The following is a 22,805-nucleotide window of genomic DNA, read 5'->3' on the forward strand; positions in this document are numbered from 1 at the left end:
AAACAGAACTTTATAAGAGTCATACTTAAAAATCTATAAACTCCCTCTCAAAACCACTCTCCTGGCCTAAGATTGGGAGGAACAGGACACTCGGCTTTCACCGTGGGAGGAAAGGTCCTGCCCAAGGGCTTGACCAGGGGTCCTCAGGGTTTTCGGGGTAGCACACATTAGATGGCAGTGTGGCAAGGGTGTGGGAGCCCAGGAACTTCCACCTTGTTTTCAGATGTTCCTCTCTTAATTAGAACAGGTCACCAATCAACCACAGCACTGGTTTTGCTGGAATTCTAAGGGGCGCCCATTATACTTGACCCGATGACTTCTAATCTTTATAGAACTGGTTTAAAAAATAAAAGTGGCAAGCAGAGCAACAAAGGCCATTCAGAGCTACAATCCCAAAGTACAAAATTAAAAATTCGATTTGTAAGACAGGTAAGATAGAGGCTAGACGGTTCACGGCTCCCTGCTCATTTTCACAGCGTGGCTTTTGAACCTCACTCAACGCCATAAGAAGCAAACTGTACCTGCTCTTCAGACGCGGATCTTGGCAGCTGGATCACTTGTTTTGAGTCTCAGATTAGGATAAGCACTTTTTAGGCACAGTGGTGTACCCCTATAATCCCTGCAACTCAGGAGACTGAGGCAAGAGGATTGCAACTTAGCAACACCATGTCTCAAAATAAGAAAAAGGGCTGGAGATATAGCTTAGGGGTAAAGTACCCTTGGGCAAACAAAAAAACACAACAAAAAACAATTTTGTGTGTGTGTATATGTGGTGCTGGGGATGGAACCCAGGGCCTTGTGCATATAGGGCAAGCACTCTACCAACTGAACTATATCTCCAGCCCCCAACCACATTTTAATACATCTAAATTCATATAATGATCAACTGTGTAGAAACTGCCCAGCCCTGAACACAAGCTTTATGCCTCTGATGTCTGACAAGGCATTCCTGACTGCGCCACTAGTAAACCTGCTCTCTAGAGTGGCATGCAAGAGTAACTTTACAGTAACACAAATAAACAGGAAGCCTAACTACCTCTCCAGGAGTCCCACAACAAAGGGCGCTGTAACTGCCTCAATAACAGGCCCAGTTTTGGAAGGCTTTTATCTATTCCTGGTGTTTAGGACTCTCAACAGCAGATGGAGATCTGAAACATCATAAATTAATTACCTGTACCAGCCCCAGTTTGAGAATGTTTCCAAATTCACCCAGGAGAAAGAGACTATGTAAGATAAAAGAAAACACTTTGCACTACACAGAAATCTAACATTTACTAAGTGTCCTAAAACTTCCACTAGTTGTCTCTTAGTTTGAGTGGGGTGCAGAATGTGCAGGGGAAGGCAGCGACTGGCCCTATAAGCAGCAGAGGCCAGGAACAGGACTGAAGGCCAGGTGGTCTTTTCACTTGGCCACCTGTAGGGTTCAGACGCTGCAGAAAATAGGGGTTTCCTAGGAAAATAATAGACGTGGAATTCTCTTCATTTCATATTCAACCTTTTCATTTGCAGTCTGCTCAGCAGAGATTTTTTTTAAACATTAGACATAGACAGTTTTAAAATTAAGAGATGAAAATACAGCCCAAGTTACTGTCATGTTTGTAAAACTGTACTTCACAGCTGTTAACGTGTGAGACTGTTTCAGGAAATTAAAAAGGCTACTAATTTAAACAATCACTACCAATAAAGCAAGTGACTTGACAGCATAAACCCACACGGGCGTGGACTTCGGCACAAGGGTTTCCACGGACAGTCTGTTTCCAGCTGCCGTACTCATTTCTTAAAACTTATAGCTAAGAGTCTGAATATTCAAGCCTGCAATATTCAGATTCTTAGCTATGAGCTAAGAAGCTCAAGTTCTGCAATCAGCAGCCATTTACCTTTCTTCTCAAGTACAATTTTAACACAATGCAACCCATACAATGGGCACCCTGTTGCATCCAGACGGGGTTTTGTCTAGGAGACGACAGGCTCTGGCACCAACACTACCCGCAGGCAACCCACCTGAATGGGCCCCACGGACATCAAAAGGCTCTTCAGCTGGACATCGGTGGTAGATGAGGACAGCCCCTCCACGGACACCACACAGGGTTGTGGCTTACACTCCACCACCCGCAGGTTCTGCTTGTTTGGCATCAGGCGTCCCCGGCCCAGGGGACCTGCCACACCTCGGCCTCGTCCGTGCATGATTGCCTGGCAACAACAAAGAAAACGCATTCTGACTTTCAGTGTGTGCATTCCCATAGCTACTGAGAGGTAAAAGGGCGAGTAACTGGGCGTGCTGCAGGACTCGCCAGGGTCTTCTGTGAGCCTAGGTCTCTGAGCACTTCTGTGCTGTCCTGAGGTGCAGGCCCCGCAGTCAGAATCGGGCAGCTAACAACTACCCCACCACTCCAGAGCTGCACTTCCAGGGCTTCCATGGTTCTTGCTGTGACTGGCTTAAACCCACCTGACAGTCACAAGACACATCCGGAGTCAGATACCTGAACCACCTGCTCAAGATCTGTACATGTGCCATCCCCACACTCAAAAGGCAGGTTCTGCAATCACCTGCAAAGCTTTTACTTACACACACATACACACTGGGCTGGGAGCCCGACCCCCAAACACAACCTATTGTATGAAGGCAGGGCCCAGGAAGCACTGTTTCTTAAAGCCACCCAGGACCCCAAACCACTGTTCAAGGAGCCTTTAAAGAGAGGAGATGGCTGACATTTTCAGCATTTTCTCCTAGTTAGGAAAGTGTAGAGACTGTGCCCAACCTCCAGCTCATGACAGTTGTGGATACAGAAGCAGAGCAGAATGAACAGTACCAGGCTTCCCAAAAGTCCCGCCCCAATTCTGTCTAGAGTTTGGGTACAGAGGGACAAAATGGCCTCTTAGCACAGGATAAGAGAGAAAGCCAGGTAGAGATCAGAACTGTACTCAAGGACACGAATGTGTCCAACAAGGAAGGCAAGCAGGTGCCCCAGCCCTGTGTAGAAGGTGGCGGGCAGTCCTGGGAAGTGAGCTCTGGAGAAGAGCAGGGGACTGTTCTGGAAGCACACTGGGAAACACACCAGAGCTGCAGGAAAACCACCAGCCTGTGAGTACAGCAACCTGCGGGGTGTGCTCACCCAACACCAGCCACCAGGCACCAGCTGCCATCAACCCACAGGACGCCCAAGCAAGGCCAGAGACACCATGTCCTCACTGAGAGGAGAGGAGAGGTAGGAGAGGGTGGGGTGTAGGGTAGGGCACGGGCCTGCAGGGCAGCATATGAAAGGAAAATGTGGACTGAATGACCTTCAAAGATTACACAGCTTATCACTTAATCTGTCTGTGCATCTGTCTTCTGCTAGGAGTGGAATGATTCTGTCTGCTCCTATCTCATAAAGGAGGCGTAAGAGAGCACATACAAAACAACAACAACAACCCTGAACACTGTGCCCTAGCAGACCCTGGCCTTCTACAAGAGACCCACAGCAGGCGGCCCACCATGAACACAGGTGATGTTGGCTGCTGCTCCAGGAGGGACTCTGGTCAGCCAAACTCAGAAGCTAGAGGGTTGCATCTCTCAGAAGCTGAGGGGTGACACATCATCAGTATCATGCATGTGCTGTGACAGGATGGCCTCCCCAAGCAACAAGGGGCTCTGTTGGACATCTAAGCTTCCTATAGGACAGACTGAGCTTGGTTGGACAGGAGAACGCCATGTAGCCCTGTCACTTCCTCGGGTCACTTTGCCCCTGTGAAGTGAATGGTGATCGTGTAACCTAAACACAAGACCCTGGTTCTACATTGGGGCTCTCTGGTGGTTAGGGGTGCTTATGTACAGCTGATGCCGTGTGCAGATGCACATGCCCCACTCTTTCTGCACAGCACAACGCAGACGCTGCTCAGCATGTCCTTCAGAGGTGTGGGCGACAGCCAAGTTCTCGGTTGCAGGCAATTTACTGGAGTTGTGCCATCAATATGTCAGGCGAGGAAAGGGCTTTGATGAAACGTGCCGTTTTTTCTAAGACGGGGCTAAGGAGGCGATGGCCCACTTGCTAATGATCTGAGGACTGTTGGGTGTCGGACACTCGCACATCAGAGAAACCATCCACTGTTGTCTTCCCTTAACCACATCTAGGGAGAAGGGCCCTCCCAGAAAGGGGAGCAGGCAGTACCTTCTTGGCCGGGTGGATGCCCTGGATGCTTTTGATCCCTGGAGGAACAGCTGGGTGCAGGTGGGGCCCCATGGGCGGGTGCTGGGGCTGCTGAGGGCCGCCCTTGGTCAGCGTCACCTTGCGGGCAGGCTGTTGTCTCACTTCTGGAGGCTGAGGAAGCCGCTGGGGCTGGCCCTCTGGGTGAAAAAATCCATCACTTTCTCCTCCCTGCTGAAACCAACAAGGTAGTACATGGTTCAGTGTCCATCCACTAGGCCCCCCGGGGCAGGGAGCCTGCAACCAGGGCTCACAGCAAGGCCCTTTTGGACAAACCTGAAACCCAGCCAAACTTGCCCTCAGAGAGCCAGCGTGGAGACCACTCACTGGACAGTGGTTAGGGTTTAGCAAGACTTTTCAATTTAAGACACTAAGGTCCCTTTCATTACTGTGATTAAAATCATTTCTGATTAAATTTAATGACAAATTGCTGAACTTTAAAAGTACTTTATATGTGAATAGCATTTTTCATTTTCCAGAGCATTCTTGTTAAAACTGACAGCATGGGATTCCACCTCTTGGGTCCCCTTCTTCCTCTGGGAGAAGTCTTTTCTGCTGTCCTTTAATAAACTTCTAATTTCTACTCTGAAAAAAAAAAAAACAAAACTGACAGCATGCACAGAGCCAACCTCTGGGAAGCCGGACCAAGAAATAAGAGTGAATTAATAAGAAAACAATATGGCAAAATTTAGTGGATGTAACCAAAGCAGCTGCACCAGAACAGGAAAGGGGAAAGAAAAAATCTAAACTCTATAATCTGAGCTCTCACAAGAAGCTGGACCCCAGAGACTACAAAGACAAAGGAAAAAACAAAAAACTAAGTGGAAAAGAATGATAAAAATCACAGCATAAAAGAATGACACACTGAACAGAAAAATAAAGTCATCTCTTTCTCAGGTCTCACAAGTTGTTGTCAGGTTGACAAAACGATACTCTTCGCTGACAAGAAAAAAGGACAGAGGACAAATGACCAAAAACCATAAGCAAGGCGGGACCACCAGGATGGACCCTGCAGAAGTTAAAACACATTACAAACAACTCTGAATCAACTCCAGTCAGCTCAGCAGAGAGGTGGATTCCACAAAACTTGGAGGTACCAAGCCACTCCCACACAAAGGCCCCAAAAGACCTCTGAGAAGTCACGGTGCTGAATTAACGATGTTCTTCATAGGAAAGATGCGGGCCCAAATAGCATCACAGGTGGATTCTAGCAAATATTTAAGGAGGAAAGACCACCGAGCTCACCCCAATTCCCTGAGAAAACAGAAGAGAAAGATGTGCATTCCCTTCACTCTGAGCCTGGTACCCAACCAAAGTGCCAGAGCCATGACCACCACCAAGCACATCCCTTGTAAACACACATGGGAAAACCCTCAGCACAGCACTACAATTCAATCCAGCAGCTCAGGACAAGCATCACACTGCATGACCAAGCAAGACTTGCCCCAGGAACAAAGGTGGGCTAAGCTAGTGGCAACATGCCACAGGTATGACAGACCCACGGTCATCTGCTCATGTCCAGCTGTAGTGGACTGAACAGAGTGGTCCTGCCAAGGTTCTGTGACTCCGTAATGTGTATTACGATCACCTGACATATGTTGGTCTTGGAGTCACTTCTTGCCCCTAACGAAAATGGGCAGGTCAATGGCTCTTAGGATATGTGGCCACATCCTTAGATTGGAAACTTTCAGCTTGGAAAATTTCTCATATACAGAACTAGAGACAAGTACACAGCTCTGTAAGACACAACTTGGAAACCAGGCACTCACAACGCGCCCAAGGCCTCAGCCTGGCTTTCCAAGCACACTGCAGTACTGGAGAGGGAGTGGAGTGGAGACTCCCAGGTTCAAGACAAGCTCTTGTGCCTGCCAAGTTCCCGGGCGCTCCTCAGATCTGCAACAGGGAGGGTGCCATTCTACATGAGCTGCAGGCTGAGGGTGGAGACACACCCAGGCTCCCCCCACGCCGCTGTCCATCGGGCCTCCCTGAAGCTGAGCAGCGGCACTCTCCCCTTGCACGTGGAAGAAGCACAAAGATGTGAGTCCACACCACCTCCAAGAGAGGTACTTACACCAAACCCATTCTACAACTATCTTCAGAAGAACTGGATCAAGGAATGGGCCATCATCCAATTAAATTACTTCATTTAAAGTCCTATAATGCTGTGCTTTGAATGTTTTTAAAGATGGCGGTTAAGCATTCAAGGCTTAAATATAAAAATAAGAAGCTATTTCAATTTATAAGAAAAATTGAAAAAATAAAAGTCCAATTAAGAGTCTAAATATTCTCTTTCAATGTAGCACAATGAAAAGCTAATTACAGTGGGAAATAAAACCCTGAATTTCTGGGCTAACACCAGAAAATGGTCAACCCATCTATATGTTACGGAGCTGTGTCCAGACCTATTTTACAGACCCATACTTCCACAGACAGACGGAACTTGAGTGAGAACCAAGCCAAAGTGAAGCTACCTATTTACTGATAAATCTCCTATAACCTATGCACACAGTGGCAGTCTTGAAAGTGGTCCTACACTTATTAGTACTTAGTTAAGCCAACGTTAACAAACTGATGACTCCAATTAACCACCTATGCAACAATCTGTATCTGAAAGTAAGCAGATCAGCGGTTGTGAGGGGGCAGATTATGCTCCAGTCCTAAGAGGTAAATTGATCCAGGGACTTTTCAACTCCTTGTGTGGCAGAGTATGGATACACCTTTAGCTATCTTCTTCTTCCTCCAAAGCAGAAAAGGGGGAAAGGGCTTGGGCCCACCTAAGTCCAAACCAGAAACATTTGATTGTTTCTCTTTTCACATTTTTTTTTAAATGAATACAATAAACATGTCTCTTCAGACTAGTGCTTTTTAAAAACATCTAAGAAGAACTATCTGAATTAAGTAAGCTTAGGGAATACTTTTTATCAGCTTAATCTTACAAAAAATGAAGTTTGTAGCCACCAACATTAGCAGGACAAATTTATTTATAACAAATGATTTAACTGTATTGATAAAAATGCCTATTGATACTGTCAGGGCTTCTTGCAATTTGACAGATCAAATCTTATTTTCATTCCTAAACCCCATGAAGAAGTGATATCACTGACTCACATTCAGTAGCGAGCAAATTGATTAATCCCTCTCCATAGAAATCTCAACCCTTGATTATACCTATCAGACGTTAAGCAGCATTATTCTGGAGTGACAACACTTGACAAATTCCCCAACCATTTTTCTCAGCCTTTGTGGCCCTGCTAGCTTGTATTAACCCTGATGAAAAATTAATTTTCCTTATCTTCTTCTAAACCCCAAAATCCAAATCCGCCAAACTGGCAACTCTTTCTGTAAAGGTTTATGAAAACCTCTAAAAGATTAATTGCATGTCTTCAGGTGACATTAAATTAATTTCCGTACTCCTGACAGACACTTGATACTCTGTGCTGAGAGGACAGATAACATTGTCAGGACACAGAGAAGGACAGTGGTGTGGCGTCCCAGGGCAGCCCCGCACGAATCCTGCTCCCGATAAGGCCGTACTCGCTGTCACCCACAATGCTGAGGATCTCACAGCTGTAGCCCTCCCGTACAGGTTTCTATTAACTTCAACAATGCAGGGCCTATCCCTGTGATCTCTGTGACGCTCATTCAGAACCTGCATGGTAAATGATATGCAAGCTAGATCAAGTTTCTAAATACAAACACAAGACTGCTGGATTAAAGGAGAAAAGGTAGAGAAATAAACATTCTCTTCCAGGTTTGGGGTCAATTTCCTAATCAAACTGCTGCAATGTGAGAGAGGGTGGGAGCACTTCACATCTGCAATGTTCGCTTCCTCTCTGTAATAAACTATCCTCACCTAGTGGCCAGGACACCAAGCACAGACACAACTGAAATCAAGACACTACCTCTGTCTCCTCCTGGTAACAGGTCCTATACAGGCTGAATACACATCGAATTCATGAGTTTAAAGACATCAGGGCAGACAGAATCCATAACTTCTGGACTTCTTAAAAGGATTTTCTTATTAGTATACATATTAGATTCTACAGTATTCTAAGAACATGGCACAGTTATTCAAGTGCTTGCTCTCATAACAACCTATCCTTCTGAAATTTGTTACGCATGAGAAAATCTTTAAAGAGCAAAAGTAGCTGGCTTTTTGAAAAATACATAAACCAAAGCCCTGAATTTATGAGGGGATCTGATACCTGGATCCTCCAATCTGAACAGCACAAACCACCAGGTAAAAGAAGAAAGAACTGCCAGAGACGGTGGGGCTCTGTACACTGTGGTTTCTTAGGCAGCTAGGCCACAAAGTCTGGCTCTTCCAACTATGGACCCTCACTTAGGGTGAGGTTCCAGACCTCAGCTCTCCCTACCAGAGACTAACAAAGGTGCCACTGCCCCTAGGAGGCTATCTTGTGTGCCTGTGCCACCTGCCTCCACTTCCTCCACCTCTGTCAATGGCAGCATCCCTTCTCATTTCGTCTTCCAGCACTCTGTCTGTGGTCCTGTCCTTTAAACCTGCAGGCGTGGGAACATGCTCCAAGTCACTTCCACCTGGCCCACTAAGAGACCCTGCACCAGGCACCACCAGATCACCCTACAAAATTAGCTTCTGCCAGAAGCAGGCTGGCCAGCAGTGTTGAAGCCTGACTGTGGAAGCTGGGTATGGATTCTCCTGGGTGCTGCTCCCAAGGTCTCACGAAAACCAGTCCATATGGCACATCTACCACTTAACAAAATCTGTAAGGCAGCAAATGGGCCATATAATACAATCCCATTCTACAAATCAGATAAAGGAGTCTGGGGAGGGGATAACGAACTTCTGCATGAAAAGATGACTAGAGGAATCAGCAAGAAGAATTCGTGTTGTTTTTTTTTTTTGGGGGGGAGGGTTCCAAGTACTGCTCACTTCCTGGCATCACCTAAATGTCTGCAGAAATGACTCTTACTCTCATCCTCAGAAGCATGCAGGAAACACTGCCCACGCTTCTGCTGCTTCGACACAACAAACTGAACTACGTGGTGATATTTTCAGCCTAATATTTAAGCTTCTTAAATATATGTATCTGTGTGATGGTCCTGAATTCTGGAGACAAACATGGAATACAAAGCCAAAGCCTCCTAAGTGAGAAGCAGCACCCAGGAGCCAGGGGAGTGCGGCAGGCCCACCAGGGCTGTACCTCAGTGACAGCAGCACCCCTGGGGGCCAGAGGCACAGAACACCACATCCACAGAGCAGGAGGGAGGGGAAAAGCAACCTACCCCAGCATGAAGGGCTGAGGAACTGCAACTGCCCTTAAAGCAGTAGTTCCCAAAAGGTGACAGATGGTTTTAAAGGGATAAAACAAATGATTCTATACCAGTTAGCAGTTAGGCCAAAGCAAGGCAAGGACACTGACCCATCATCCCTCCGCAAGAACTTTTCAATGGCTCTCAATGCTCTAGAAATCAAGACTCAAAATAGTCTGAAGAAGCCCTCTCCAGACGCACTGCTGTCTGTACTCCAAATGAACGGCCTTCCTTCAGGTAGCAGCTGCCATGGGACCTCTGCAGATGCCTTCCTCTCCCTCCTACTGCTGCTGCTGTGTAGTCAGTGATGCCACATCACTCTGCCTTTGCCTGTGGTCCCATCTCCAGAGCCCGCTGAGTGCTTGTTGTCTTGTAAGCTCACTGATGAGAAGTTCCTATTTTGTAGGTAGCTCGAGCAGCACGAAGGCACCCCGCAGGACACATATACACCTCATCAATACTGGCACCCAGGGGCTGGGGATGTGGCTCAAGCGGTAGCACGCTCGCCTGGCATGCGTGCGGCCCGGGTTCGATCCTCAGCACCACATACAAACAAAGATGTTGTGTCCGCCAAAAACTAAAATAAATAAATAAATATTTAAAAAAAAAAAAAAAAATACTGGCACCCAACTAAGCCCTGACCCCTGGGGTTCTGAAGAAGGCAGAAGGCCCGCACTCCTGGCTGTTGAGGACCTGCTGATACTACCACGACACCTGGGGCACGGTCCAGTGTACGGAATGTGTCCAGCCTATCTCCACCCCTGCCACAAAGAAGATGCCCCTCAAAGACGGTTCTATCAGTCATCCTGTACTCTGGTTGCTGCCAAAATCAATGCGTTGGCCTGCCCCTGGCCCACAGAGGACGAGGGCCTTGTTTAAATTTAGAGTAGTGTTCATTTCTCCTAGAACTATCCAATAACTACAATGGTTTAAAAAATGAACCTAATGTGGCAAAAAAGTACTTTGCTTTTCCCTGTTAATGACCTATTTCAAGAAATGTAACACACAACAAATCTGACCTATTTAAGCAGTCCCTTTAGGATTCCTTTCTCTCTCTCTGTAACTCACTGAAGAAGGAAGAGCCCACATGAAAGGCCTAGAAGCACTAACAAGAACCATATGTACCTACTATGGTTTGCATCTTAAATGGCCCCCAAGACCAAGTGCTTGGTCCCCAACTGTGGTGCCATGGGAGGCAGTGGGACCTTTAGGAGGTGGGGCCTGCTGGGAAGAAGTTAGGTCACCATGGTTGTGGCCTTGAAGGGGACACTGGGACACTGGATGCTACTCTTTGCTTCCTGGATGCCATGAGGTGAATAGGCCTCCTCTGCCAGGTGCTCCCACCACCGCATTCTACGTCAACAGAGCCCAAAGTCAACAGGCCAAGCCACCATGCACTGAAACCTCTGAAACTGTGAGCAAGAAACCTTCCCTCCTTGCAAGTTAACGACCTCAGGTCTCTTGTCACAGTGATGGAAAACTAACACAACACAGCACCCCTGGCTTGAGTGTTCCACTCTGAGGAACTGGAGCTGCCTGGAGACAGGACTAATCCCAGAGCCAGGCAGAAAGACAAGTGGCACTGGAACTCTCCTGAACAGGAAGGAAGCACAAGGTCAAAGAGTGGTATGGAATAATTCAAGGACATAGAAGTCAGTGAAAGGGACTCTCACTGGCTGATCTGGGACTTCTCTAGCATCAAAGTAAATAGTTATAATGGTAGCTGACTGAGTAACCTAAGATTTCAGAAGCCTATACTGACAGGGCCTGAGTGAGCCATGGCCACAGGACTCACGGAGCTGACACACACAGGCACCAGCAGCAGCAAAGCATCAGTGCCTGCTGGCATGGTTCCCTAACCAGAAGGGGTACAGCCGACAGTACCTTCCCACACATGACTGGCCAGTGACTGCACATTCAGTGCTAAACATAGTGGGGGACACTTGGCAAACACCATCTCTGGGATGATCCCATTCAAACTTCCCACTCCTGAGAGACCTCAGGACTGGAGGAGGCACTGAGGATGACAGCCCTCTGTGGCCATCCTACCAAAAGTGCACAACCTGAAACTGATCAGGAGGAAGCACAAGACAAACCCAAACTAAGGGTGCTGCACAAACTAGCTGGCTTCTGCTCTTTAAAATGTCAAGGGGAAAAAAACAAAAACAAAAAATAGAAATGAAGGGTCAGGAAACTGTTCCAGATTGAAGGAAACAACAAATGCAGCACATGGCCCCGGACTGAACCCTAGGCAGGATCCAGACGGTGGCTTCGATGATGGTATGGTTCCTCAACAAGAAACATTCTGATTTTTGCAATATACAACTTGGTTTTATAAGAGAATGTCTCCGGTCTGAGGTAACACACTATGCCTCTAATCTACTGGCAAACAATTGTGAGAAAAATAAGTGTGTGTGTGTGTGTGTTTGTGTGTAAGAGGACAAAAGAGAGGTGAGGACGAAAGAAAACGCAAGCAGGCAATGGCTCAGGAAAAGGTGCACAGGAGCTCCTTGCACTACCCTTACAACTTCTCTCAAAGTGAAGCTGCGCCAACATCAACACAGCCAGCCAGAGAGACCAGGGGAGCAGGACACCTCCCTACAAAACACCTCCTGAGAAGGAGGGAGGGGAAGAGACCTACAAGTCCAGGCCAGTCCTCTAAAGCTAGCTCCCACAGATAAAGTGGGACCTTCTGTATGAGCATTTGACAGCCTTTAAAAAATAAAATGTGAGAATCACAACCGGACAGCTGGATTTCCTGCTGGGGCATTCTCTGCTTCTCCCACTTCTCTGTGTGGCCCATAGAACAAAGGACTGTTTGCTTAATTTGCAGCCAAATTCCTAAAATTTCCATTGCTTTGATCAGAATAAAGCAGCTGATAAGTACTGGCTCTTATTTTCTTAATGAACACTACCTACAGTTACTCAGAATAACCCCCTCCCGCCCCACCCCCAAACTGAAAGTTAAGCACAGTGCTACTGAGTTGCCACTCATTTCACCCAACTACAGCCTCAGCTCTCTGTAGCAACCCTGGAAGGAGACCTGACCCCAGCTTCTGGTGAGCAGCTGGGGCTCATCAGGCCGCAGCAGCAAGGGTAAGCCTCCAGAAGATGGTCAAGATGCAAACACAGCAGAGACCAGCTACTTCCCAGAAGCTGAAGGCCCCTGCAGCAGACCTTCTTTCCCAGGACTAGTGATTGTTCTGATTCCTCCCTGGGTCTACTCTCCAAGGGTGGGTAAAGGCCGCCATAGTAAGCTCACATGAAGTAAACAGGTGATTCTTTTTATATTTGCTCTATTACTACTTGAACGGAGTTTTCGATTATGTATCAGTTATGACTAGAATAATGATTTAACAAGGCTTCTCTTTCAGTTTCTGAAGTTCATATTCTTCCACATAATCAGCATAGATTTTATACCAAATTTTCTGCAAAACAATAGGGTGCAACCATTATGTAAAGCATTTTTTTAAAAAACTGTGCCAGTATTACTTTAAAAATCATATTTTATGGGCTGCAGTTGTGGCTCAGTGGCAGAGCACTCACCTAGCAAATGTAAGGTGCCAGGTTTGATCCTCAGCATCACATAAAAATAAATGAATAAAATAAAGGTATTGTGTCCAACTACAACTAAAAACAACAACAACAAAAAAAACCCAACTGTGTATCACTAAACTCTGTTTGGTGCAAGATTAGGAAGCAAGGAATACCTGCAAATATACATCAATGCGGTGGCTCTGATTTCGTGGTAATGAAATGAGCAAATAGAGACTATTCTATAATGCTAAGTAGTAAAAAGATAGCCATTCCAAATACAATTCTTTAAATAGAGTTATGTAAATAACGTTCGGGGGGGGGGGGGGGCACATTAAATTTTATAAGCAGTATTTGCTGACATCTGACATAAGCAGCATCAATTTGTTCCTTTTGTAATCTCACCTATCAAATCCAGAAAGTAAAATGGGAAGAAGAAAAAAAAAATTCATATAAACAGTGCAGGATTAGTTTCATAGCAAAAGGTCTCTTTCGCTTTCTAAATCCTGCAATAATTTCTACTCCAAGTTTTAAATGGGATACTTGACCTGGTGTGATTCATATGCTCATCACCTCCTTCCTTGGGATGGTTGAATCAGCATGCAGGAGGAAGCCCTAGCCAGCAGCACCCACAGTCGGGGTGGCTCACTAATCATCAGGTCCTTCTTTCTGCACATCCTGCTCCAGTCAGTCACTACCAATTGGAGGGCATGGGCAAGCAAAATGGAACCTAATCACCAGCCTGGTTCCAGAAGCCTCCATCAACAATCTTCTAAGCCCTACTGCTTCACATTTACCAAAAACAAAACACCATCCTCAGACAGAAATGAGTGACACTATAAAAGAATGAGCAGGTAGAATAGGGAACTCTTTGGAATAAAGCCAGGGGCTGGAGAGCCACAGTGAAACTGAAGCTAGAGGCTTAGCCCTGCCACTGAGCTATATGGCCCTGAGCTGGTGATGTGACCTCCCTCAGACCCAGCTTTCTCGCCTATGGAACAGGAATGAACCTCTACCTCATAGATGTTGAGAGTACATGCTCAACATTAGATACAAAGCAGCCACTGCTCCCATCCAGCTTGAAACCCCCGATTTCTACAAGTATTCTAAAAAGAAAACAATTTGTAAGTGCCTCTACCTGCAGGAAGCTTTCATGTATCAACTCCTCACAGCACCTTTATCAATCCCATTGGAGTCAGAAATGAAGTTCAGAGAAAAGACAGGGTCTCAAAGGAAGCAAAGAAAGACAACCATCCAAACATGAGTCTTTCTGCACCCAAAGCCATGTTGCTTTTATGTATCACATATCTAGGCTCAGGGGTCAATTCATGGTCTTCAAGGAGGAGTGTTCCAAGCTCGGTACCCTGTGAAAATAGATCTCAGAAAGGCCAACACCAAGTATGATGCCAGCCCCTGCAGACATCATCATGACCATGCAGAGACACCAAGAAGTCATTTCTAGGAAACTCCTCTAAAGATGTTCCCTACGTCCAGAATGCAGAAAGCTGAACAAAGAGGACCCATATAAAAGATTAGAAATCATGTTATGACAGGGTGAATCAAAATCACCTTAAAGATGACATACCTAACAAAGGGCAGGAATACAAGCCCACTTCTTAAGACTCAGGTCCTTCCACCTTTCAAAAGCTCAGTTTAATAAACCCAAAGATAAATGGTTTGATTCTGAAAATTAGATAGGGAAATAAAAGAGAACTCTGTTTTGATTCACAATTGCCTCACAGGCATAAGGACTATGAGAAGCCTAATTAAGTTGTAAGATATTTCCAACTGAGCAATGTAGGAAGAATGGCAAAAAAAATTCTGCTTTCACAAACACACATGAGCAATCCCGTGATATACTCAGACTGTGGTCATCCACGGGGGACAAGCTCTGGATGGCATCAGTCACATAGTCTCCTAACTGAGCTCAAGGAGGACTACGAGCAGGAGACTGATAACCAGAGAGAGACATTTCATTAAATTCATTAGTGATGAAAAAGGTGAAGGAAACCCTTCAGGTTAGGGAAAAAGTAAATAAAACTGACTCTGGGGTACCTCTCTAGGAAACCTTATACACAAGATCCACAGCATAAGGAAAAGAAGTTAAGGGCTCATAACCAAACACGAGGGGTACACAGATCAACAAGAAAAGCTGCCATTAGCTAGCAGGGCATCCATAAGTCAAACCTGACAGCACTCATCTGTTTCCTTTTTTCACAGCCTGAAAAAACACACAATTAGCAACTAACCACAATTATGAATACATTCTCTTAAGAATGGTTCCCACCAACTTCCAAAGGAAAAAACCAACCCAATAGCAGCATCACTAGGGAAATGCTATTCGTCCTAGTTCAGAGAGATACAAGCAAGAGACACATCTGATCAGCCAAAAGTTGCCAACGTAATATACTGAAAGAGCTGTTGGAACTAATCCTGAGACTCGAACATGTCTGTAATTAACTAGCCATTTACAAACTGGAGAGGCAAATGAACAGTTATTCCCAAGTACTGGTTTGGCAGATAGCTATTTTCATGGAAAATTCTTTTGTTTTCCCCACTTATATAACATTAAATAGCATGGGGGCTGGGGTTGAGCATGCATGAGGCACTGAGTTCGATCCTCAGCACCACATAAAAATAAAATAATGATATCATGTCCCCCCTAAAACTAAAAAATAAGTATTAAAAAAATTAGGTAGCATGATTTTGGAAAAAGATCTGATATAAAAAAATTTTTAACACTGCAGAAAAAGCAAAAATTTCAGTAGATAAAATTTCATGAAAGGTAGTATTTAAAAGCTTGTTTAAAAGCTGCTGAAGGTATAAAACTGACCCTCCTCCATTGCCATCCACTGAGACAGAGGGTGCAAGCAGCCCTTTCCACCTGCTGCCGTGACGGGGCACTGGCCGGTGTGGGAAGGCCTGTTCCCAGCAGCAGCCATGCCTCCACTCAGGTCTGCAATCCAAGAATGACGAGACTCTGATCAACACAGCAGTCTCATAAACAAGGCTCATATCTGAAAGGCCAAAGCCTCTGCGGAAACCAGCAGGCGCTTGGGTTCACATCTAGAGACAACTTCATATAGTAAAACAATATGATGTAACATCTTCTGATTATCAACATTTTGAATCCCGATAAATAGAGGTGAGAAAAAACAGACTCAAATAAAGCAAAATCTGGTTTCCTTATTGCATATTCTACATCCGAAATCTCTAACATATTAGTCTATAAAATTTTTCTTATAGCACATGGGTAAAAGTCGTATTTTTATTTGACAAACCTAGAAATAAAAGCACTGAAATTAATTAACTGGCCAACTAGTGAAGTGATCTGTTCCGGAGCCCAGGCCACTCCCAAGTGTAATGCCAAGCTGTGCGTTCCTTCACATTCCTAGGCAGCACCTTCTCCCAGAGCATCAGTTAGAGATGATTTTCCCTCCCAATGTGCATATTTTGCACTTTTAATACAGTGATTACCAGTGGGTTCACTCTAAAAGCTTGTTTACAGCCTTCCCATTTTTTCCTCAATGTGTATCAGCACTGTAGAGTACAACTTCTACATGGACCACAGAATTTGCTAAATTCGCCGTAATTAAAGCCACAGGTGCAAGTTTCCTACTACGTGAGGATCATGTGGCAGAATAAAAAAGCAGGAACTCTATTCATCACCTCTTTCCTGGGGAACCTTCTATAACGAGAATCTATCTTCAGTAGCTCATTACTTCAAAGAGCTGAAATTATCCAAACTGCAGTAAAACTGCAATTCCTGTGCCTTACTGAAAATGATCTGAAATGGACACTGTTCAAAAGTAAAAGAAAGAGCAGGGGATGTAGCTTGAGTGGTAGAGTGCTTGCCTAGCACCCACGAGGCATTGTTTGTGACCCCCAGTACTGCAAATAAATAAACAAACAATTAAATAAAGCAAGGGCATGCTCTACTTTTGAAAGCACATGGTAAGAACATACATGATTAATTTAGAACTATAACTACTTTAAAAAAGAAGTATGGAGAAAGCCAGGCAGAGTGGTACAAGCCTGTAATCCCAGAGCCTGGGGGTGCAGGAGGATCACAAATTTGAGGCCAGTCTCAGCAATTTGGCAAGACCCTGCCTAAAAAACAGGGATAGGGGAAAATGTGTCTTGAAAATAGAAAAACAGGTATGAATGTCAGTCCAATGGTGCTTAAAAGTGGACAAGTACACATGCTGGTTGCCCTCTCCACCCACAGCTGCTCACTGAAGCTCAAGCTACACACAGCCAAGCATTTGCTTTGTGTAAAGGAAATTTTATTTCACAACAAACTTGATGCATCAAGTTTGTTCAATTTGTTATCACAAATTTATAACAATTTGTTATCACAAATTATCTACAAAAAGAAGCTAAACCTAAGAAATGTGTAATTGTGGGATGCCACCCTGGTCTTCATTAAATTGACTCAAGAGATAATTTAAACAATTCAAATGGGTCCCAGATAGAAGCAGTATTTAAACAATTCTTAAGCCAACTTCCAGTGGTAAAGGCTGGTCTATATGATTCCAACAGTGGCAATTTTTATCTCTGAAAATCATGACCTTATAGAAGAAACAGATTCAAAAGCATCTGTAAAACTCTGTCAACTTACCCCTCCTGACAACTTAATCACCCTGACCTTGGAGCTGACATGTGGCCCATCTCCACCACCTCCACTGTTGGTCCGGTGCATGACAGTCCTCTTCACGCCAGGCTTCATGTCCTGAGGCCGGCCCTGGAGGGACGCTGGGCGAGCTGCCTGTGGAGGGGGTGTGGGCTCCTCCACCTCCACAGGTTTGACCTGGACCACCTTGTGCAGAGGCTGCATCTGACTCTGAGGTACTGCTTTGGCGGGCCTCACGTGTTTCAGTGGTTTCATCTGCTGTCCTTGATACTGCATGTTAGCACCAGATGGTACAAAGTTTGATGTTTTAGGCTGAGCATTTGAAATGGTGACATCCTGGTTTTTAACAAGAAGTCTGTTTTTCACATTCTGCCTGCCCTGTGCACCTGGAAAAGGTAGCAGCGGGTTACCATTAGTGGGAGAGGGTGCAGCCGCCTGCTCCTCTTGCTCCACAGGGGTTTGCGGGGCATAGAGCTGCTGCTGTTGCTGCTGCTGCTGTGCAAGTCTTTCCAGCAACTCCTTCTTCCTGGCACCAGCCTGCTGCTGCCGACGTAACTCCTTTTGTTTCAGAATTTCTTCCCTTAGGCGTTTCTGCTCCTCTATCTTTAAGCGATATAACCTTGTTTCTTCATCTTCATCAGGAAACTAAAATGGAAATACCCAGAGTTTACTCTTCTGCATAAAGCAAGGCAACCATCCCATCTATTTCAACTAAGAAGATGCATTTTCTGAAAATCTTTCAATTTAGTGTCTGAAAGAAGGCATTCAAAATCTGCTTAAAGACTTAAGTATAATTCCCTCCTCTGGGGAGGGCGGGGGGGAAATTACACAGCTAAAGCTAATTTGGAAAATCTTATCAGAATATTAAAAACTGAAATAATGTGAATTTCCACTCATTTACAAGTTTGAAACCAATTAAACTATTCATTTAAGATATCAAAATATGTTTTGAATGGGAATGGCAACAGGAGGGAGGCCCGGCCATCACCCGGCTTTTATCTGGCTCTTCCCTGACAAACCAACAAAAGGTGGGGTGTAAATGACCTGAAAGGGCCTGATTAGAACTATTGATTTTTCGTACAGAATTTTCAGCCTGATCTCAAACTCATTTGTCACAGAATAATTGGTTATAATGAACAGCACAAGTCAATCTCTCTGACCTTGAACTCATGCACCCTCCTCAGAATCAAAATGTCGCCAATTGCAGTATTGGAATATTAATGGTATATAAGGAATCCCTTAAATATGCCAACCTGAAACCATTCCGAAAGCCTATCAAAAAAATCGTTTGAAAAAGTCCAGTAACTTTCATAAATGGCATTCAATGAGGAAAGCCTACAAAAAGTTAAGCATTTTACAAACCTAATGGTATTCTATAAAAACTACTCATTCCCACGGATCCTTTATAAAAAGAGTCCTAGTGTTCAATCTATCTGGGATCCCCCTATTATCAAGCTCATCTACCCTGAATAAACCTGAAGGATCAGGAAAGTAAAAACAAGAATGCAGAGGAGTTGGCTAGTGCCTTGGAGCCTCATGCAGGGCACGTTCCCTCAAAGGCAATTCTGACAGCTGGGTTTTCTCATCTCAAAGTAAGTCTAGGACAGATTTTAAACAGGAAATGAGGGTCAGTAAGGGTCTGCTACCAGGTAGGCACGCAGAGCAAGAAGTAATGCCAGGGGAAGCCAGAAAGCCAGGTGAAGAGCAGAGGGTGCAGGCAGCAAGCAAGGAGGGAACTATAGACACACTGACAGGACCCCAATGTACCGTTCGGAACACAGGGAAATTACTACTCATTAGCGTATGTCCCCACACAATCAAGAGTCACAGGCCGTGTTCAGGAATACAGACAGCAGGACTTGAGAAAGACTTCCATCGACAATCATCCTTCATTGTATCATCATTAACTGGGAGTGTGAAATAATACACCACATTTGGCTAAGCAAAGACAATATTTCTTCTAAAAAGTAAAAATAGAATGTATAGTCCCGGTGAGGTACACAGAATATTAAAATAACAAATTAGGACATTCAGCTTATACCATGGTGACCTGTAAGTTCCAAGTCACTTCCACAAATGATGTGTTTAAAAGCAACCACAGAGGGCTGGGGTTGTGGCTCAGTGGTAGAGTGCTCATCTGTCATATGTGAGGCCCTGGGTTCGATCCTCAGCACTACATATAAATAAATAAAAATAAAGGTATTGTGTCCACCTACAACTAAAAAAGAAATATTAAAAAAACTAAAAATGTAACTACAGAACTCTTGAGCCCTCTACCTCACCCAATGTGCACAAAAGGAGCACACAGCAGGGGGCTGGTAGCGGGGTGTCCAGAAGGTCCCTTTCTCATGTCATGCAGACACTGTCACTGTACAAGAAAAGAAGCATGTGTGTGGTTTTATTTTTCAGAACCAAATCAGTGCACAAATACCAGCCAGGAACCAGCTATGTAAATTAAAGGCACTATCAAAATTTTGGGAAAGAATTCTTTATAAACCACTCCAATCCTGCTTGTTAATCTACAATAATTTTTATATATTAATTATAACACCAAGAGTCACCCTAGATCTAATTAGAGCTTATTAAACAGTAACTCAATATTTTGACTTTTCACTTACAATTCTGGTTTGGCAACATTACAACTGCTAGAGGAATTATTGGAAGAAAATTTGATAGAAAAAAAATTAACTAATTAAAAGATAAAACCAGTGCCAGTTGGTTTTTATAAAATTTTAAGAAATCATAACTTACCTAAATTTTTACCTAAGGAAAACAGTTTATGCCATCATTACTATAGTAGAGGTAATTAATCCACCATGCTACTTCATTACATTCTTCATAAATGTGATTAATACTGATAAAACTTCCATGTTTTTGTCTCTTACCAAGTCCCAGGTGCATACTCTGGCTTGTTTTATCCTCATTTAACAGGGAAGAAAGTTGAGGCGTATGGGAAGTGAGGACCTCAAATTACAAGTCATGTAAAATACTGACCTGCATTTATTATTTATACTTACAACCTCCTATACCTGTTTTAAAATTATCAACTACACGTGTAACTATATTCTAAATAAACCAAACTCCTCCGAATCTTGAAGATCAATAGTACAAGTGGTCCTATCTAGGATAGAATGTGAAACTGAAAAAAGCCACCCAAACCTAACAGTGCACGTCAAGGGGCAGCAGGCTGTGCTGGGCCCACAGTCCAAACCTGGTCCTGACCTGGTTTTCTAAGGAATGTTTTTCTGGAACACAGGCACATCCACTCTTTGGAGAACTGTTTTTAAACTGCCTTTGTGCTGAAATGGCAGAGTTGAGTAATGATGACAGTGTGTACTATACAGCCTAAAATATTTATAGAATATTTGTGCACTTTAAAGAAAACACTGGTGAGCCCTAGTATAAGTTGACTCTATATAATCAATGACAAATGTACAAATACAAGAAGTCTAATATTGTAAGCCAGGGAGAATAAAAGTGTTTCTTCTCTGAACATGCTAGTAGGCTTCAAAGAAGGATCCAGCAGGCAGAGGACAAGAAGCTGGGAAGATTTTGTGACTAACACTCTGGATGAGTGAATGAGCTGATTACACAGCTTCCTCTTTGACCAAGTATTTTTTTTTTTAATATTTATTTTTTAGTTGTAGGTGGATACTATACCTTTATTTCACTTTTATGTGGTGATGAGGATTGAACCCAGTGCCTCACGCATGCCAGGTGAGCATTCTACTTCTGAGCCACAACCCCAGCCCTGACCAAGTATTTTTTAATAAGGAAAATGTCCCACCTCTGTTTCTGGTTTTGCTTCTTCCTTAGTTTGAGCCACAGGGCTCACTGGCTTGACTTTTGCTTCTGTCTTCGCCTGTGAGTTCCTGGAAGCCACCACAGCCCTTGCGGGTGGGGACGTGCTGATTGGCTTCACCTGAGCTGCAGGCGTGGAGGAGCAGCGACTACTACTCATTTCTATTACGTGTGATGGCGCAATGGGTAACTCGCGCAAATTACTGTTTCTGGGAGCAGTGGGCTGCATCTGCTGCATGGGCCGCTTGGTTACATTCTGAGATGCTGCATTCTATCGCAAGAAGAAACAGACTCTGATTACAACTGGAAATGTGGCTGAAGGACACAAAAAGGCACATGACTCAGTGCAAACATGACAGGGCATCCTCATCGGTAACAGGCATCTCTTCTGGCCAGTTATTTTCCCCCATGCACGAAGGCAGCTCAGCCTCTGATGCCAAGGGCTCACACTGCCCAAGGCAGCCTACGTGCCCACAGACTAACAGCCTCCTGCTTAGTGTAGAAACCACACCAAGTGATGTGGCTTGCAGCTTCAGTATGGAGGGCCAGCATTTTCAACACAACTCTTTCAAGCCCTTTGTCTGCCTTAAGTAATCCTCAAGGAAACCATTTCTACTAAGTCACCAAAATGTAATGTGGAACAGGGAAGGAATCAAGTATTTAGTCAAAGTCCTTGACAAAGAAATGTGTGGGAGTTTCCCACAAATGAATATAAGTTCCCTGAAGGCAGAGATCTGTCTCTTCTGTTCATCACTGTATTCCCAGGAACCTGAGAAGTCCCTGGTGGCAGGATAGTTACATTTTTCCTGAATTCATTTACTTATCTGTTTATAGCCCAAAGAGGCAATCTATGCATCAAAATTAAGTCACTGATCAAGGTAAAATGACCAACACCCAAAAGTATTTTCTAAAGTTATATGCCTTTTAATTAACATCTATTACCACAGAAATACCTAGATACAGAAGATGCTGAAGCCAATATTAAAATCTACTAAGTCCCAAGTTTTCAAATCTGCAAATATTTCAATGACACAGGTATATTAAAATAGGTTGAAAACCATAACCATAGAGGTCACCACTAAGAACAGAACTGCAGAGAGTCCTAGAAATAAGACACCAGGACAATAGATCAGACATCCTTTATAGATAATTAAGCCACCCTATAAATAGGACACTGAGCAAACATTACATAAAATACAAAGAAGTGACTTCCATGTGGCTGGTTTACATGCCGCCGTCCAGGCAGAGCACTCACATGGGTATGCAGGATGCAACAGGCTTTGTCCCAGTGTCCTATTTATAGGACAGCTCTTTTCCACCACTGATAATATGAAATGCATGCCTTCTTAGAAAAATGACAA

At 44.4% G+C, this 22,805-nt stretch overlaps 1 protein-coding gene across 6 annotated transcripts in view; it reads right to left on the reverse strand.

Annotated features, from left to right (window-relative positions):
- Rbm33 (RNA binding motif protein 33) overlaps positions 1-22,805 on the reverse strand; it is a 102,260-nt gene that overhangs the window by 4,819 nt on the left and 74,636 nt on the right. For 3 of the 6 annotated variants that reach the window (XM_071610662.1, XM_071610664.1, XM_071610663.1), the window contains 4 exons: positions 21,431-21,715; positions 17,632-18,288; positions 4,149-4,358; positions 2,002-2,190 (listed from right to left, as the gene is read on the reverse strand). In XM_071610662.1, coding sequence (XP_071466763.1) covers positions 2,002-2,190; positions 4,149-4,358; positions 17,632-18,288; positions 21,431-21,715 — 1,341 coding nt within the window. The remainder of the gene's footprint in view (positions 1-2,001; positions 2,191-4,148; positions 4,359-17,631; positions 18,289-21,430; positions 21,716-22,805) is intronic. The other 3 variants (XM_071610666.1, XM_027951306.2, XM_071610665.1) reach the window with 2 other exon arrangements.

The sequence above is a fragment of the Marmota flaviventris genome, chromosome 1 (genome assembly GCF_047511675.1).
Source record: "Marmota flaviventris isolate mMarFla1 chromosome 1, mMarFla1.hap1, whole genome shotgun sequence".
In the NCBI taxonomy this organism is placed as follows: Eukaryota; Metazoa; Chordata; class Mammalia; order Rodentia; family Sciuridae; genus Marmota; species Marmota flaviventris.